General features: G+C 43.9%; 1 protein-coding gene across 8 annotated transcripts in view; it reads right to left on the bottom strand.

Moving 5' to 3' along the window:
• CELF1 (CUGBP Elav-like family member 1) overlaps positions 1 to 17,527 on the bottom strand; it is a 1,362,987-nt gene that overhangs the window by 855,748 nt on the left and 489,712 nt on the right. For all 8 annotated transcript variants that reach the window (XM_044082727.1, XM_044082728.1, XM_044082731.1 and 5 more), the window contains exon 6: positions 9,332 to 9,493. In XM_044082727.1, coding sequence (XP_043938662.1) covers positions 9,332 to 9,493 — 162 coding nt within the window. The remainder of the gene's footprint in view (positions 1 to 9,331; positions 9,494 to 17,527) is intronic.

Raw genomic sequence — 17,527 nt, 5'->3', positions numbered from 1 at the left:
GAAGGCTGTCAGAGCATTCTGTACAGCTAACATTTCTTTTTGATTGATATGCAGGTGCATTTGACTTGGGTTCCATTTGCCCTGAATGCACTTCCTTGTCAGGTGAGACCCAAATGCATAGTCTGATGCATCTGTTGTTGGGGTTTGGGCAACATGGGGTAGAGTGAATGGTAGTCCTTTTTGGAGGCAGGCCTCCGCCCATCAAAGGAACTCTAACTGTAGGCAAGGAATGATAGGAATCATTGCTTCTAGATCCTGAGAATGTTGACACCATAGGCCCATTAGATACCACTGTTGTTTCCTCATATGCAGTCTTGCATATGGAATTAGTAGAATGCAGGAGACCATGAACCCAGAGGCTTGCAGAATTTGCCTTGCAGATAGCAGGGTTTTTGTGGCCATTAGTTTGAAGTAAGTTGTCAAATGAATTTGTTTCACTGGCGTGAGGAAAGCCATCTGGGAAGTTGTGTTCAAGCTTACACCCAGGAATATAATTTGCTGACAGGGTACAAGCTGTGATTTCTTTTCGATTATGGTGTACCCCAGACAAGTTAGCACCTTTTGTACAAATGCCAGATTATTCAAAAGTATGTCCTGGCTTTCTGCCTGAATTAGACAATCATCCAGTTATGGGTATATTTGAATATTTCTTTGCCTGCAAAATGCAATGACTGGAGCTAGGCACTTTGTGAATACCCTAGGTAGAGTAGATAAGCCAAAGGGCAGTGCAGAGAACTGATAGTGCATGGAATCTGCTTTGAAGCATAGGCATCTTCTACAAGACTCCTTGATTGGGATGTGCAGGTAGGCTTCCTTTAGATCCAGTGTTGCCAACCAGGCATCCTTGCATAGCATAGGAAGCAACTGGTGAAGAGTTAGCATCTTGAATTTTGGAATCACCAACAAGGTGTTTAGGATAGAAAGTTCCAGGATAGGATGCCATGAGTTGTCTTTTCTGGGTACCAGGAAAAGTCTCGAGTAGACACCTTGTCCCTTTTCCTCCTCTGGTACAGCCTAAATAGCCTTTAAGCTTGACAGAGAGAGTACTGGCTTTTGAGCCTCTGCCCACTGATTTGAGGGTAGATCTGGCCAACTGTTTGGGGTTGGTAACGTGTGGAAGTGAAATCTGTATCCTTGGGAAACTATATTTAAAACCCATTTGTCCTGGGTAATGAGTTCCCAGTTTTTTACTTGCAGAGCAATCTTTCCCCCTAAAGGAGCAGTCAGTTGAGAAGTGCTTGGAAGTTTTAAAAGTTAATTCATTGAGACAGCTTACCATGGGGGGAGTCTTACTACTCCCTGATTTGGAAGTGGGAGCCCCCCACTGCTTAGTCCTGTGTGTACCCTGGGACTGAAGCCTGGGTGTTCTGCTGGTTCTGGGTTTGGACTGAAGGCCTGGAAGAGGCAGGAAATGACCGATTCTTAGAGAGCCAATGCCTACTAAATCTTGGAGGCTGTACTTGTAGGAAATCTTTAGCAATTTGCATAGATTTAGCTTTTTCCTCCATCTTTTTAAGAACTTCTGCTTTGTTGCCAAACAGGCGGTCCTGATTTAAGGGAGCATCCAGCAATTTAGTTTTAACATGATCTGGCAAAGATTGCTCATTAAGCCAAGCATGTCTTCTAAGTACAGACCCGGTGACAACAGCCCTGCAAGATGCTTCTAGTGAATCAAAACCACATTGCAAAGTATATTTTCCAGCCTGTTCAGCAGAATGCACTAAATCCTGTAAATCCTTATTTTCAGCACAGTCAGGAATCAACATCATCTTCTGTTTAAGCAATCCAATAATATGTTGCTGATACTTAACATATGAAACTGGCAATATGAAGCCCTGATGGCCAAGGTAGCAGAGGTGTATACCTTCTTACCCCTTCTATCCAGGGCCCTGGAATCCCTATCAGAGGGGGTAGGATTTTTGGCAGTAATAGCCTTAATGCCTTGGGTCCCTGTGAAATGGTCTCAGAATCCGCAGTATGATTTTTAAAAAGGAACTTGTAAGAGTCAGGAACCCTGTAATATCTATCAGGTTTTCTGCGAGCAAGAGGTAAAGAGTCAGGGGCCAAGCTAGATTCCGGAAAGGCATCATCAACAATGTCTAGCACAGGAGGAATAGCTAAAGGCATGTGATGGGGCAGGAGTAAGAAATCTCAAAGCCTCTTTTTAGAATCAGAGTAATCCTGGCTTTCCCAGTGAAAATGCTCCCTAACAGTATATGCAAGGTTTCACCAAAAGAAAAACCCTCTGGGGGAGAAGCAGAGAGAATAGAGTCCTCTGCATCAGATTCCTCATAGGTAGATAAGGGCAATTCCTGGTCATCAGAGGAAACAGAATTTTCAGAAACCTGGTCAGAAGTATCATAAGAAAAATCAGTCCTAGGTCTCTTAGAGGGGGAAGGTTGGCTTCCCCTGATTAAAGTAATAAGGTCTTCAGTCATTCTTAACATGTTTTTTAGGCATATAGGCCTGACCATGGAGTCTGGACGCTCTTTTTCTAGGCATGGTTCGGGATTTAGGCCTTGAAGAAGATGGTGTCGGTTTAATAAGCAAGTCAGTAGGCCTGATTACATCCTCAGAAGCCGATGCCTGCGCAGCGGCTCCAGACCCATCCAAGGTAGAGACATCCGCAGGTTTCACAGTTGAAGCATCTCGCGGCAAACCGGACTCCGAATGGGTCTCAGTAGAGGCCTGTGAATCTGAAGTAGCGGGTATTAGGGGCTACGAAAGCACCTCACTGAGTACAGGCGAACTGGCGACTAGCTTAGAAGCGTCATCGGCAGCTTTGGACCTAGGCGGCCTGTCTCTGTCTTTATCTTTGCGTTTTTTTCAGAATGTCAGTAGTCGGGTGGCTTACCGAAGACATATCTAGATAATTGAACCTAGTATCAAAGTATTTAGAAGCGAAAATATACTGACGACAAATAGTTCATGGTTTAAATAAGGCACAAAATCTACAGCGAGGTACGTCGTGGTCAGGGCCTATGCAAGGAATACAGTACAAATGAAAATCTTTATGAGGTATTTGCTTTCCACATGAAATACAATTATTGACTTTTACTGACATCGGTTTAGAGCAAGGAAAAGTTTCCCCAACAGGGTACTTAGCTTTAGTTGAAGACTTCAGTTCTGAAACTCGAAAACGAAAATTTCAGGTGTCTGCCGACCGGCACTTGCAAACTGCTTCTGCTTTGGGCACCGCACAGCAAGAAAGACTGATGTAATGGTGTCAGATGCATGCTTTATACCCCTGACGAGCTGACGTCATGGAAGATGAGACAGCAACCGACGGAGGACCCAAGACTTTGATAATCAGGCCGACTGAGGGCTACTGCAAGCAGATAACCCAAATGTGATGAGTGCAACAGTGAAACACAAAGAACATCTGGTAACTGACTAGAACAGTTCAGATCCGCCTCAGAATACGCCTTAGGAATGAAAGGTTGGTTTGCCCTCAAGGAACCCACTCCTTATGGGAGAGAAGGTAAATAGAGCTGCATGACAATGCTTACAGCTCAAAACTTTTCCAGGAGAACTCACTCCAATCAAAAAGTTTTACAAGAGAGAAACTTCAAATGTGCTGTAGCCGGCCACGTCAAAACCTGCAAAATGAGGGACCGTCCCAAAGATTGAACAGGATCTCTTGCAGGAAAGGCCTGATGAGGAAGGTTCCTTTCAAATAAGCCTGATACAGGTCTAAGGGACAACACTGTGCCCTGTGCCCTTAATCCGCATGAAAACAGAAGACAGCTGTAGCTGAACTTCAACAGCAGAGTAACTAATTACAGAGTGAAACAGCCCTGGACGGAAATTCAAAATGGCCTCTAAAGGAGCGAAGAGGCGATTCTATGCCCCTATCAGAGGCCTAAAATCGATAATCTTTTCCATTATTCAGAAGACTTTTATATCAGAAGGTTTCTGAAACAAGGAAAGAAAATGAAGAAAATGTACCACCCTTCGAGACTGCTTAGGATCTACGGCCATCACCGGAATTTGGGGAGCCAAGCAGCTAACCATAGTGACTTCAGATTCGGGTGAGGTTGGCCTGACAGATGGGAAATTAAATCTGGAATGGAATCCAAAACCTAAGGAGGGTGCATAAGATGGGGCAACATAAAGTGGAACCAAACTAGTCTGGGTCAGTTGGGGGCTAAAGGGCTCACATCCAGCCATCTTCAACCGCTTTTCCCAATTTTGCACATGGGGTTGGGGCTTTGAGCATCATAGTCACTCTGCAATAGGCTGCTTTCTGCAGAACCTTGATGATCAGTGTGGGGTAGACATAAAGGATGCACTACACAGTTCCTTGGTGACTTCCCTTCAAGAAAAAGGGAGAGGGGGGAGTCAGGAAAAAGAAAGTGCTAGACTTGGTGTTCAAAGGAAGGGCAAACAGACTACAACATGAATGGACCCAATGCCAATCTAATACGCCACTAATGGATTGAAGGACCACTCCTGAGACATCAAAATGTTCCTGTTCAGATGGTGCCACAAGGACGCTGGGTCTCCCCAGGATGTGCGTTATTAGAAAGTGATGTTAGGGAATTATCCACTGCCACAACGTTATGACCTCTTGACATAGGGACTAGGATGGGGATTATGTACCAAACCAGTGGGATGCTGTTAGCCTGAATAACCATCATACCTTTCAACAGGCAGTCTTGAAAGGCCTGTAGTTCTAGGAAGACAGCACTTAACTCCAAGACATTGACATGAAAATTGGCCTCTGATGGGAATTGGGCAACCCGGGCTGTCTTCCCTTCAAAATGCCAATCCCAACAAAGAGGGAAGCCTGTGTGATCACAGTGGTGTCTGATAGGGGAAAAAACAAAAAAAACTCATCCTGTCGAAGGATGAGCCAAAGTTACCCAATAAGAGACATAGCAACAACAGATGTTGGTGAAATAAACCAGAAGGAACATTGGATGCGTGTGCAGAGACCAATGAACCAATAATGTGCACAGAAGAAATCCCAAGAAAAACCTGGCCAGAGGAAGAAGAGAGATTACAGCAGCCATTAGACCAAGAAGATGCCATCTTAGATATTCAGGTGGCCACTGAAAAAGAAAGATTTGACTGACATAAATCTGTAGAGAAAACAGTTGAAGAAGGTAGCCCAGCAATCTGCTTGAGTGGAGATGACGGCCTAGAGAGTCTAATTTGGACTTCTCAAAAAGAGCCCATCCCTCGGCTCGACTCGGCTTGCTAAGCTCGAGTCAGAGTTACTTTTTTCAGCTCGCAGCAGCCCCATGATGCGGCATGGTAAGTACCCAGATCTCGTCTGGCTCTCGTGACAAAGGACACAGGCAATAGCATAAAATACAAAGAAAGAAAAGAAAGAAAAGAGAAGAATGAAGAAGGAGAGATGGAAGGTGAATGGTCAAACTTGGTCTTCACATAACAGCGTCAGTCTGTCCAGGCCAGAGGGAAGAGGAGAAGAAGAAGAAGAAAGAAGCAACAGGTAACACACTTTAACGCTATGGTAGGTACATAACCTAATCTTGCTTCTGAATCAAGTTGTACCTCCTCTGTCCAGCGTCCTAGCTGGCCTAGCACCCTCTAGCCTGAATGGCCAAGAGCCTCAATGACTGTAGTCCAAAAAACTGGCTCTGTCCCTGGAGGCCAAGTCCAATTTGTAATGGGAAACAAAAGTGTGGGGGAACCAAGTGGCCAAAGCTAGCCAAATAGAAAAGCTGTGAAGTAGCTGTTGAAAGCTGTAGAAGGAGCTTTTAGAGTAGAAGAATGTAAGAGGGTTTTGAGCGAGCTGTTTCCCGAGCGAATAAATTTCAGAGATTGAAGAAGATTTAAATCTGGCAAGGGAAAATTAGGAAGATCAGCATTTTTTTTAAACATTGATGCCTTTTTTCTATCCATTTTGTTTCTAAATTTTTCGTTCTGCCAAATAATATCTAAGTTGTTCTGTCCAAATTTGATAATGAAGCTGTTCAGCTCAAGGGAATGACAGTCTTTGTTCAAAAGGAGATCAATGGATTGATTCAAAAAAAATATTGTTAGCGAATTTAGGTTTGTGTAAAAACTAGTTGGGGCCACCTTGGAAAGAAAAATAGGTTCAGACATGACTGTTATAACCAATGACAGGGATGGCTGCAGTAAAAGATCTCTCACCTGAATCAGGGATGCTTCTGAATATGCTGTAATGAACCGGTCGTCCAGTTATATGAAACCCAAAAATCCTTGCAGCCTGAACCATGCTGCTACCTCTGCCGTGCATCTGGTGAACATTACGGTTGTGAGTCCAAATGGCAGTGCCCAAAATTGGTAGTCACTGGCTCCCAGCCTGAAATGCAGGAACCTCCTGGATTGCCAATGGATCTTTGATCAAAAAGGATCTGTCCTTAGGTGTGGATCATGAATGTTTGGAGTAGACTCTATCCAAGATGTGGACTGGCCTTCACCAAAGGCTTCAAGAAAAATTGACTCCTCCTGTGAAGAACTTCGGCAGTCCAGCCTCCATCTGCCCCATCAGTTCTACAAGGTTAGCGAAGGGGGCATCCTCTTGAGGTGACTTTGGGGACCCTTCCCCTTCATCAATGTCAAAGTCCTCAGTAAGACAGCTTTCAGGAGAATAAATGCTTACTCTTGCACTGGCTCTTCCTGTGCCCTTCCCACAGGGGAGACGAAAGGGACAAAGTAGCAGTTGGGGAGCCCTGAACTTTGGGCTGCTCGAAGCCTGTTAGTGCTGACAGTCCTAAATACAGCAACCCTGGAAGGATGAGACAATTGAGACGGAACAGACACCAAGAAGCAGGCACCCATCTTGGAATGACAAAATAATCTCTATGAAAAACAACAAAGCAGAAGCCGAACAACCAGAAAGGGAGCCCACCAGGTTCGAGAGAAGCTCAGGCTCCAATCTCAGAAACAGACTAGTCCAATGTCAGTATCAGTCCCAAACTGTCCAGAGCCAAAGAAACAAGGGGCAAGCATGGCTCCAATAACTTCAGAGTCGACCGATACCCTGCTGCTGTGGAATGCGAAGAAGCCGTGGCAAGAGGCTTACTAGACTGAGGCATGGGCTGAGCCACATTGTAATTCTAAAAGGGAGAAGACTGGACCCAGAGAGAGGAGGGTTGTAGAATAAACACCAGCTCTGGTGAGACAGCCACGAATGGAGAATGGATCCGACTAGACAACAGAGGACTTGGCATGTCCATATGAGATGACTTGGTCGGATCTGAAGTCTTAAAAATGGGCATAGATGGAAATCAGTACTAGTATGGCATCAATTTCAGATCCAGAGGAAGAGCCAAGGTTGCTGAGGACCTTCAGCTCTAGCTGCCCTGAAAGACTCTATGTACATGATCTTTTCCTATGTTTAGATTTACAAAACGTTTTCTTTCATTTTTCTTCTTCTGGCCTGTCCCTATCCTCCTTTTCTCTATCTTTTCAGTACACAATTTCAAACGAATAGGGAACTCAGGAGCCGGGGGGGGCTGCCATAGCTCTGATTGAGAAAGATGCACAGGCTTGGCAATCAATCCAGATGGGTGTACATTTATCATTTGTATTTTGGGGATCAACTTATGTCCACACCTCAAACACTTTTTGAAACACAAGGTCTTATCCATGCTAAGGCACTCCAAGTATCAAAGCAACACCAAAACACAATCAATATAGCAGATAAGACTATAATACAAACCCTGAAAACTCTGAACTGTAGAAACTTACAGAATAGACAATAAGTATATACACATACAGAAACACACACACACATACACACAACAGCAACAACAGTTGTTGGTCTTTTGGTTTTTCCCGGTTAGGGGTCGCCACAGCGTAACTCCGGTCAGCTAATGATTGGCAGTTGGTTTTCATGGTGTCAAGTTGCCAGCCAGATGCCCAGCCTTCAACGAGGGCAAGCCCATTCAACGCATGTCTTTCGAACGCCCACTCGACTGCGCGGGGGGGCATGCAGATTCCACACAGAAGGCACTCCCAACCCAAGCAGAGAATCGAACGGGAGAAGCTCTTGCTGTGAGGGAACAACGCTACCGCTGCACCACCGTGGAAGTGTACAACAGCAACAACAGTAACGTTAGATACTCTAGCATTTATACATAAATATATGTGTTTAGTTTCTGCCTCTGTATGTGTATTAGATTATATATATATATATATATAGATATAGATATATAGATATAGATATATATATATATATGTATGTATATATATATATATATACACATACATAAAACATACACACAGGCAGAAAGAAAGGAAACTTTTAAAGCTATAATGACAACCACAAACTGAAGAACATGCTACTTAAACCTAGATCTAAAACCAGAAGGAATAAGCCATCTAAAAAAAGATTAACCTTAACACTACAACTACACCCAACAGTGAAGGAAAGGAATATCTAAGGAGATTTAGACACACTGAATTATGAGGGAGGAGGTAGAGCTTCGGAGCTAAAGATTCGTATCTGTCAGATACGAACAAATCCAATAACCTCAGGATTACACAAATGGAAAAGACAACATTGGACTTTCACAATTATAAATGCTGCGGTCTAAACTAAAACCACGCGTGTGCACACACACACACACACACACACACACACACACACACACACACACACACACACACACACACACACAGTGAAAGTTTAACCTGTCTCTTGCAGACTTACTACTTTTGGTGAAAGCACTCAAACCCTATACCTTCACGTAGGTTAAACTCCATGTGGACGTCTATCAAACAAAATTTAACACACTAAACAATACATGAAAAAGAAACTTAATATCCCCAATGAGGTTCTCATCTGCTCACTCCTGTGACAGGCCTACAAAACAAACTAACGGATGGCATATTCTGGTGCAAAAACTGTGCATTCAGCAATACAGTTAAGAAATGAAGGTGGTGCTGGTAGAGGCCAACTTCATGCAAGGTCCATGAGGACATACAAGGTAAATGCAATGTCAGCCTGACTGAGAGGGAACAGTGCTCGTCTTTGGAAGTCTAAATGGATATTAGACGTCAGACTGTGGCAGAGCTCCCTAATGTGATAAAAGTAACCCAAAAGTACATTATCAAATACTGCCAAAATCTCTAGTTTGCTCCACCTCCCTTTTGTAAGATGAGAATATCCCATGTCAACAACAGTGTCTTTGTACTTTCCACTCAGTTCATCTCTCCAGTGCACGAGCCAGCAGACATTCCCTTGCATGTGTGTGTGTGTGTGTGTGGGGGGGGGGGGGGTGAGGGCACAAAAGGATGTATCCCACAAATTACCAAGTCTAAACACCACACACATACTTGTGAATCATTAGCAGTGAACAGGCAATCCTTTCCATCACATCTAGATACTTACTGCTAAGTATTGGGGTCCAAGAGCATTGAGACCAGTGAGGTTTCCCCAAATAGAAGCAGCACTTAACTGTTGAATCTGTTGCTGTAATTGCTGTGTAAGCCTTCTCTGCTCCTTATCTTTCTGCGTGTCTGCAAATTTCACTACTATAGGAGAAGAACAACCCTGCAATAATAAAAAATAAAAGATACAAGGCCATTTTAGTGAATCTGCAATCATAATGAAGGTCATAAAACAGATGTCATGTACTTACTATGATGCTTGAATCCTTTATCCTAGTTCATCCAATGTAACTGATGGGTACAAAGTTGTTTAACTGATCTGACTCCTAGCCTCAAGCTCCTTATGATTTTTCCACCCATAATTTGCCGGGTACTGACTTCCCCCCAGATCAAGTTTGGTGCCTGAAAATAAAAAACTTTTGACTAACAAAGACATATGGAAGAGATGGGCAGAAGAAACTCCAAATGGCTGGCAAAGTCCTTAAAAATGTGACAAACTGGATGAGGGAAGGAGGGATGATGTGTTGGACAAACAAGTATGAAAGACTCCAGCATTAGGTTAAGTACCTTACTTCCATATGTTAATCATCCTGTCCGTCCAGTCTGATGGATGGGTCAGAATCTCAAGCTACTTGTAATCCTTGGTGGCATCATGACAGGACACCCTATAGGAATGCTGCTCCAAAGGAAGCCCTGGACCTGGTAAATACATTCAACTTTTTGCATTTAAAAAAGGCTTGCACTGTAGACATTGCTCCTGCAGCACAAATTTCATTCACAGTGGAAGTTCAGAAAAATGCTAAATGCTGGGGAAGTAGCGATAGATCTCATAAAATGAGCCTTCGGTTTGGATGGCAAATATTTGTTCTTTGAAATACAAGCAAAAGAGATACAATCTGATAATCTTCTGAACAAAGTTACCTTAAGATACTTTACTTAGCAGTTTAAAGGTGAAAGAGATGCTTTGTACCATGCAGATAAAAAAAGAAGTTATGTACTCACCATAATGTTCCATGTGAGTTCTTCATCTTGCCTTCATTCTTTACTGATGGGTTTGGAACTGATCCTCGGCTCAAACTCGGCCAACTGCAAAAGCTTGAGGTCTTCAACCAGCTCTAGGCCAACTCCCTATCCCATGATGCACTCTGATCTTCCCTCAGATCTTGTTTGCTGCATGACTACTTAGTAGTATAAATATGCCACACAGAGTTAGAAAGATACAAAGCACTTTATATAAAACTCAAGTAGACTGGATGAGGGTTGGAGGGTGGGACGTAAGAATGAAGGTGAGATGAACAACTCACATGGAACGTTGTATGGTGAATACATAACTTCTTTATGTGAAGTTGTTCTATCTCGCCATTCATTCTTTACTGATGGGTAGCGTCTCAAGCACCATCTTCTCGGGTGGCTCACGGGAGTATATTCCTCAGAAAGTACAGTTTTGTACCTACCATAAATGTAGATGTTCGAGTATTCACACTGCTGCAGTCATCACACTTGGGTTATCTGCAGTCAGGCGGTCCCGCAGTCGGCCCGAATTCCAAAGTCTTGGTCCGGCGTCGGTTGCTGTCGCTTCTTCCCTGACGTCAGTGCGACAGGGGTATAAAAGTGGCAGCCGACACCATTTTCTTCAGTTTTTCTTGCCCCAGATATCAGGTGCCCCCAAATAGGAAGGCAATACATAATCCTAAGTAAATTACGTAAGTAGAAAACAATAGCTACAGCTGTAAGCAAATACACAATATAGAAATACATCTTGGAGATTGTACAAACAGGGAGCTATAGATAAAACCCAGGTAAGAAGAGGGGAAGGTGGGAGGGTAACCTGGACTGCAGCAGTGTGAACACTCTAACATCTACATTTATGGTAGGTACAAAACTGTACTATGTTCATCGTGTTACACTGCTGCAGTCATCACACTTGGGTTGAATCCCAAAGCTAAGGCTGGGCGGTTGGTACTAAACAGGGTTTGGAGAAGCTAGTAGGCCCTGCAAAACTGCAGTGGCAAAGCCAGCTCTGGTTTTTGAGTATAGAGGTAAGTGGTAGTGCTTGGTGAAGGTGTGCACTGAACTCCAAGTTGCAGCTTCCAAAATATCCTTGGTTGTTACCCCTCTGAGGAAGGCTGCTGATGTTGCTGTAGCCCTGGTGGAATGAGGCCTAATGTTACCAGGTACAGGTTTCCCATGGTGTGTGTAGCAAAAACGGATACAATGTCCTATCCATTTTGAAATGGTCTGTTTTGATATAGGCTTTCCTTGAGATCCTGCAGCATAGGATACAAAGAGCTGATCAGATTTTCTGAAAACCTTTGTTTTATCCAAGTAGAAACGTAATTGCCTGTGAATGTCCAAAGAGTGTAGGAGCCTTCTCCTTTATTCTGGGGGTTTGTATAAAAAGTGGGTAAATGAATGGTTTGGTTTAGAGCCACACTGGATACTACCTTTGGCATAAAGGAAGGGTTAGTTCATAAAGAGACTCTGTCTTGATGAAAAATGATGAAAGGCTCCACTGCCATTAGGGCCTGTAGCTCTGACACTCTTCGTGCTGAAGTTATTGCTAGCAGCAGGGCAGTTTTCCATGATAAAAATTGAAAATCAGCTGAAAAATCTGGCTCGAAGGGTGGCAGTGTAAGTTTTTCCAAAACAAAATTGAGGTCCCAAGTTGGTGTTGGTGCTCTTCGGGGCGGTCTTATGTTCTTAGCCCCTCTGCGGTACTGTCTTAATAATTGATGTGAAAATATAGGAGGATCTGTGTTGTAATGAGCTGAAACAGCTGAAGCGTGGATCTTTATAAATGAAAAGGAAAGGCCTTTGTGCAACATCTCAGTTAAATATTGCAGAATCTGAGGAATATTTGGGACAAGAGGATTTTTGACCGTTAGCCTGGTTCCAGGTGCAGAATCTTTTCCATTTGTCTGAGTAGGTTTTCCTGGTGCTGGGTCTCCTGGCCTCCAGAATGACATCCATAACAGCTGTAGAGAGAAGTGTTGACTGGTTGTTTAGATAATCTGCCATGCAGCCTGATTTAAAGTCTTGAGCTGGCTGTGTAGAATCTGATTGTTTTGCTGAGTCAGCAGGTGAGGAATTTGAGGTAAAATCCATGGTGGGCCTTGAGCCATGTTCCTTAATATTGGATACCAGTGTTGGCATGGCCAGTCTGGAGCAATGAGCAACATTTGTGGCCTCTCTAATCTGGCTTTTAGCAGCACCTTTGCCAGTAGAGGCAGTGGAGGAAAGGCATACACTGTTAGTGTTTTCCAACTGAATGAGAGGGCGCCCACTTTCCAAGCTAGTGTGTGGTATGTCCTTGTGCAAAACTTTCGGAGTTGGTAGTTTTGGGGGGAGGCAAACAGATTTATGTCAGGGCTCCCCTATTTTTAAGTTATCATTGTGAATACTTGTGGGTCTAGTTTCCACTCGTGAGGATCCATGATATTTCTGCTTAGTTCGTCTGCCAATGTATTTTTCTTTCCTGGCAGGAATTGTGCTTGTAGTTGAACTTGGTAGGTCAGTGCTGTGTTCCATAAGGTCATTGCTTGCCTGCATAGGGGGTAGGAATGTGTGCCCCCTTGTTTGTTTATGTACCACATCACTGTGGTGTTGTCCGTCTTTATTAGTTGTTGTCCTGGATGTAGGAGGTCCTTGAAAGCTGTTAGGGCATTTTGTACAGCTAGCATCTCTTTTTGATTGATGTGAAGATGCATTTGATCTGCAGACCATTTGCCCTGAATACACTATCCTGCCATGTGTGCTCCACAGGTGTAATCCGATGCATCTGTTGTCATTGTTTGCCTGGCTGTGGGCAAGGTGAAAGGCTGACCCTTGTTGAGGTGACATGCCTGAGCCCACCATAGAAACTCCTGCTGAAGGCAGGGAATGAGTGGTATTATTGTTTCCAAGCTGTGGCTGTGTTGAATCCATACGCTTTTCAGGTACCATTGTAATTTCCTCATATGCAGTTTGGCATATGGTATTAGTAGTATGCAAGATGCCATGAATCCCAAGGCCTGCAGAATTTTTCTTGCAGGGAGTTGGGTCTTTGTTACCATCATTTTGAAGTATTGAGTCAGTTGTCCTGGCTTGTCTAGCATGAGATAAGCTATCTGGGCCGTTGTATTTAAGCTAGCACCCAGGAATATTATGTCTTGTGAGGGCAATAGTTTTGACTTCTTTTCGTTTACTGTGTACCCTAGGCAACTTAGTAGGTTTTTTACAAACGCCAGATGTTTTAAAAGAATGTCCTTGCTGTCTGCTTGAATAAGGCAGTCGTCCAGGTATGGATATATTTGGACTACTCTTTGTTTGCAGTATGCAATTACTGGTGCCAGGCATTTTGTGAAGACCCTGGGCGCAGTAGATAAGCCAAAGGGTAGTGCAGAGAATTGGTAATAAGTTGTACCTGCTATAAATCGGAGGTATCTTCTGCAATTTTGTATGACAGGGACATGCAGGTATGCCTCCTTGAGGTCCAAAGTTACTAGCCAAGCCTTCTTGCCCAGCATGGGAAGAAGCTGCTGTAGCGTGAGCATCTTGAATTTGGGTACTTCCAGGTATGTGTTTAGAATTGAAAGGTCCAGAATGGGTCTCCAGGCTTTGTCCTTTCGGGGAACCAGAGAGAGTCTCGAGTAAAATCCTTGTCCTTGCTCCTGTGTAGGAACCTGTTGAATGGCTCTCATGTCCATGAGCGCTGTAATCTGTCTTTGAGCCTCTGCCCATTGATTTGATGGCAGGTTTGGCATTCCTTTTATCCATGGTAAAGTGCAAAAGTGGAACTTGTATCCTTGAGTTACAATATTTTGGACCCATTTGTCTTTTGTGATGATGTGCCAATTGTCTGCAAAAAGTGCAAGTTTTCCTCCCAAGGGAGCTGCCAAGAGTGATTTGCTTGGCAGTCTGAGGAGTAAGTCATTGTGATTGTCTTCTGATAGTTTGAGACCTGTCATCTCCTCCTTTCTGGGTTGTGGCACCCCATTGTCGTGGCTTGTAAGAGCCTTGTGGCTGACCTCTGCCCCTTGGGAATCTGTATTTGCCCCTCTGTGGTCTGTCAGAAGTTGGAAAGGACCAGTTTTTGGTTGGCCAATTTCTACTGAAACGAGAGGGGTTGAACCTGTAAAAAATCCTTGACTGTCTGCATAGATTTTGCCTTATCCTCCATTTTCTTTAAAACCTCTTCTGCTTTCACACCAAATAAAACACCCTGCTGTAAGGGTGCATCCAATAACTTTGCTTTAACATGATCAGGTAAAGTCTGTTCTTTTAACCAAGCATGCCTACGAATGACAGAGCTTGTTACAGCTGCTCTGCAAGAAGCTTCCAATGAATCAAATCCACATTGCAAAGTATGTTTTCCCACTTGTTCTGCTGCATGCAACAAATCTTGCATTTCCTTGTAATCAGGCTGTTCTGTATGTGTGCTCATTTTTTGTTTTAATTGAGACATCAAATACTGTTGTTATTTCAGCATGTGAAACTGGCAATTTAAGGCCCTCATAGCTAGAGTAGCTGAGGTATATATTTTCTTTCCCCATCTGTCTAGTGCTCTAGAATCCCTTTCAGACAGTAGAGGATTTTTATCAATAGAGGCCTTAACCCCTTTGGGACCCTGGGAAATGGTTTCTGGGTCAGCAACAGGGCTTTTATATAGGAATTTATGTGAGTTAGGGACTCTGTAGTATCTGTCTGGTTTGGCTGGTGCAGAAGGTAATGAATCTGGGTTAAGGCTAGATTCTGAATAAACATCATTCACAATGTCTAACACCGGTGGAATAGCAAGGGGTCTGTGGTTGGGGTAGTAAGAGAAACTCTCAGAGCCTTTTCTTAGAATCAGAGTAATCTTGGCCTTCCCAGTGGAAATGTTCCCTCATGGTATGTAAAGTTTCCCCAAAAGATTAGTCTTCTGGTTGAGATGCTGAAGGAATAGACTCTTCAGCATCAGAGTCTTCATAAGGGGGAAAAGAGTACTCCTGTTCCTCAGAAGAATCTGAGGAAATGGAAACCTGGTCAGAGGAAGCGTAGTCCCTCCTCCTGTCTAGGCCTTTTGTCAGGTGGGGGATGGGAACCCCTGATTAGGGTAATTAAGTCTTCGGCCATCTTAAGCAACTGTTTCTTAAGCATGGGGCCTTGCACTGGAGACTGCTGTACAGGCTTCCTTACTTTTAATGGAGTTTTCAGTTTTGCATAGGATTTAATAGTAAGTGTAGTCGGTCTGAAGACACCTTCAGCAACTGACGGCCTTTCAACTGTACCGGAATCCCCTTCAGCCATGGAGTCAGAAGGGTCTAAAGATAAAGGCTCTGGAGAACCAGCGACTGGCCTAGCAGAGGCCTCGGTGTCTGGTTTGGGCCTCGGCTGCCTGTCCTTCTCTTTGTGCTTTTTATGCATCCCGGTCATCGGTTGCTCCGACGGCATGGTATAATTAAATTTTCTACCAAAATAATGTCGGGTGAAATCAAACTGATGTTTAATAGTTCATTTGTTAAACCTAGCACAAAACCAACAACCTGTGACGTTGTGGTCTGGGCCTAGGCAAGAGATACAATGAGTGTGAAAATCCTTATGAGGTACTTGCTTCCCACAAGAAGTGCAATTATCAACTTTTTCTGACATCGGATTGAGGTAAGAAAAGATTTCCCAACGGGGTACTTAGCTTTATTGAAGATTTCGGTCTGAAATTCTATTTGAAAATCTCAGGAGTTGGCCGACCGGCACTTGCGAACTGCTTCTGCTTCGGGTACCGCGCGGCAAGAAAGACTGAAGAAAATGGCGTTGGCTGCTTCTTTTATACCCGTCGCACTGACAGTGAGGAGCCAGTCGTCTAGATATGGAAACACCTGAAATCCCAACCATCTCAGGTGAGTGGTAACTACTGCCATACATTTGAACACTCTGGGGGCTGTAGTGAGACCAAAGGGGAGAGGGCAAAATTGATAATGGCTGGCTCCCAGCCGAAAGCGTAGATCTCTGGATGGTCTATAGGTTTCCAGTCCTCTGTTTTCTTTGGAACTAAAAAGAAAGCACAGTTGTGTACACTTAGCATAAATGTAGATGTTAGAGTATATTCACTGTTGCAGTCATCACATTTGGGTTATCTGCCTGCAGGTAGCCCTCAGTCGGCCAGAATACCAGAGTCTTGGGATTTCTGCGTCGGATGCTGTCGCTTCTTTCATGACGCCAGGTCGTCAGGGGTATAAAACATGCAGCCGATATCATTACATCAGTTTTTCTTGCCCCAGATGTCAGGAGTCCCCAAAATAAGAAGCAATTACGTGGTGTGAAAACCCCTAGCAAAAAGCAAATACCAATGATATAAGGTATGGCCAAACAAAAAGGATAGGTAGGAGTACAGAGAAGTCAGGGAGCTGGAGGGAGGGTAATCAGGACTGCAACAGTGAATACACTTGAATATCTACATTTATGGTAAGTGTACACAACTGCACTATTTTCTTCGTGTTTTACTGTTGCAGTCATCACATTTGGGTTGATTCCCAAAGCTGAGGATGGGTGGAGGCAGTCAAGAAGTATTAGGGCTGGCAAGCAGGCCCTGTAAGACTGCTGTGGCACATCCAGCTCTGGATTTAGATAAGATAGGCAAGTGGTAATGCTTGGTGAAAGTGTATAGAGAGCTCCAGGTTGCAGCTCCAGGATGTCCCTGGTAGGGAATCCCATGAGAAATGCTCTAGAGGTTGATGTAACCCTAGTGGAATGTGATTTGATCCCTTGTGAGGGAGGTTTCATATGGTGTTTGAAGCATGAAATGGATGCAGTGGGCTATCCATTTAGAAATGGTTTGCTTTGAAATGGCCTTGCCCTCTGCCCCTGTAGCAAAGCTGACCAGCAGCTGGTCAGGTGTTCTGAAAGGTTTAGTCCTGTCCAGATAGAACCCAAGTCCAGGGAGTGCAGGATCCTTTCCCATTTATTCTAAGGCTTAGGGAAAAAAGTTGGCAAATAAATGGATTGGTTTAAAGCCACACTAGATACCACCTTGGGCATAAATGATGGGTTAGTCATGAGGGAAACCCTGTCCGCATGGAAGATAATGAAGGGTTCCACACCCATAAGGGCATGCAATTCAGACACACTTTTTTGCTGAAGTGATGGCTAGAAGTAAAGCTATTTTCCACGAGAAGAATTTTAACTCTGCTGTAGCAGCAGGTTCAAAGGGTGGAAGCGTGAGCTTTTCCAATACAAAGTTAAG

This window comes from Protopterus annectens, chromosome 9.part0, assembly GCF_019279795.1.
Source record: "Protopterus annectens isolate FY-2018-M chromosome 9.part0, PAN1.0, whole genome shotgun sequence".
Lineage (NCBI taxonomy): Eukaryota > Metazoa > Chordata > Ceratodontiformes > Protopteridae > Protopterus > Protopterus annectens.
The sequence above is the reverse complement of the archived record's forward strand: the minus strand, read 5'-3'. Positions and strand labels throughout refer to the sequence as shown.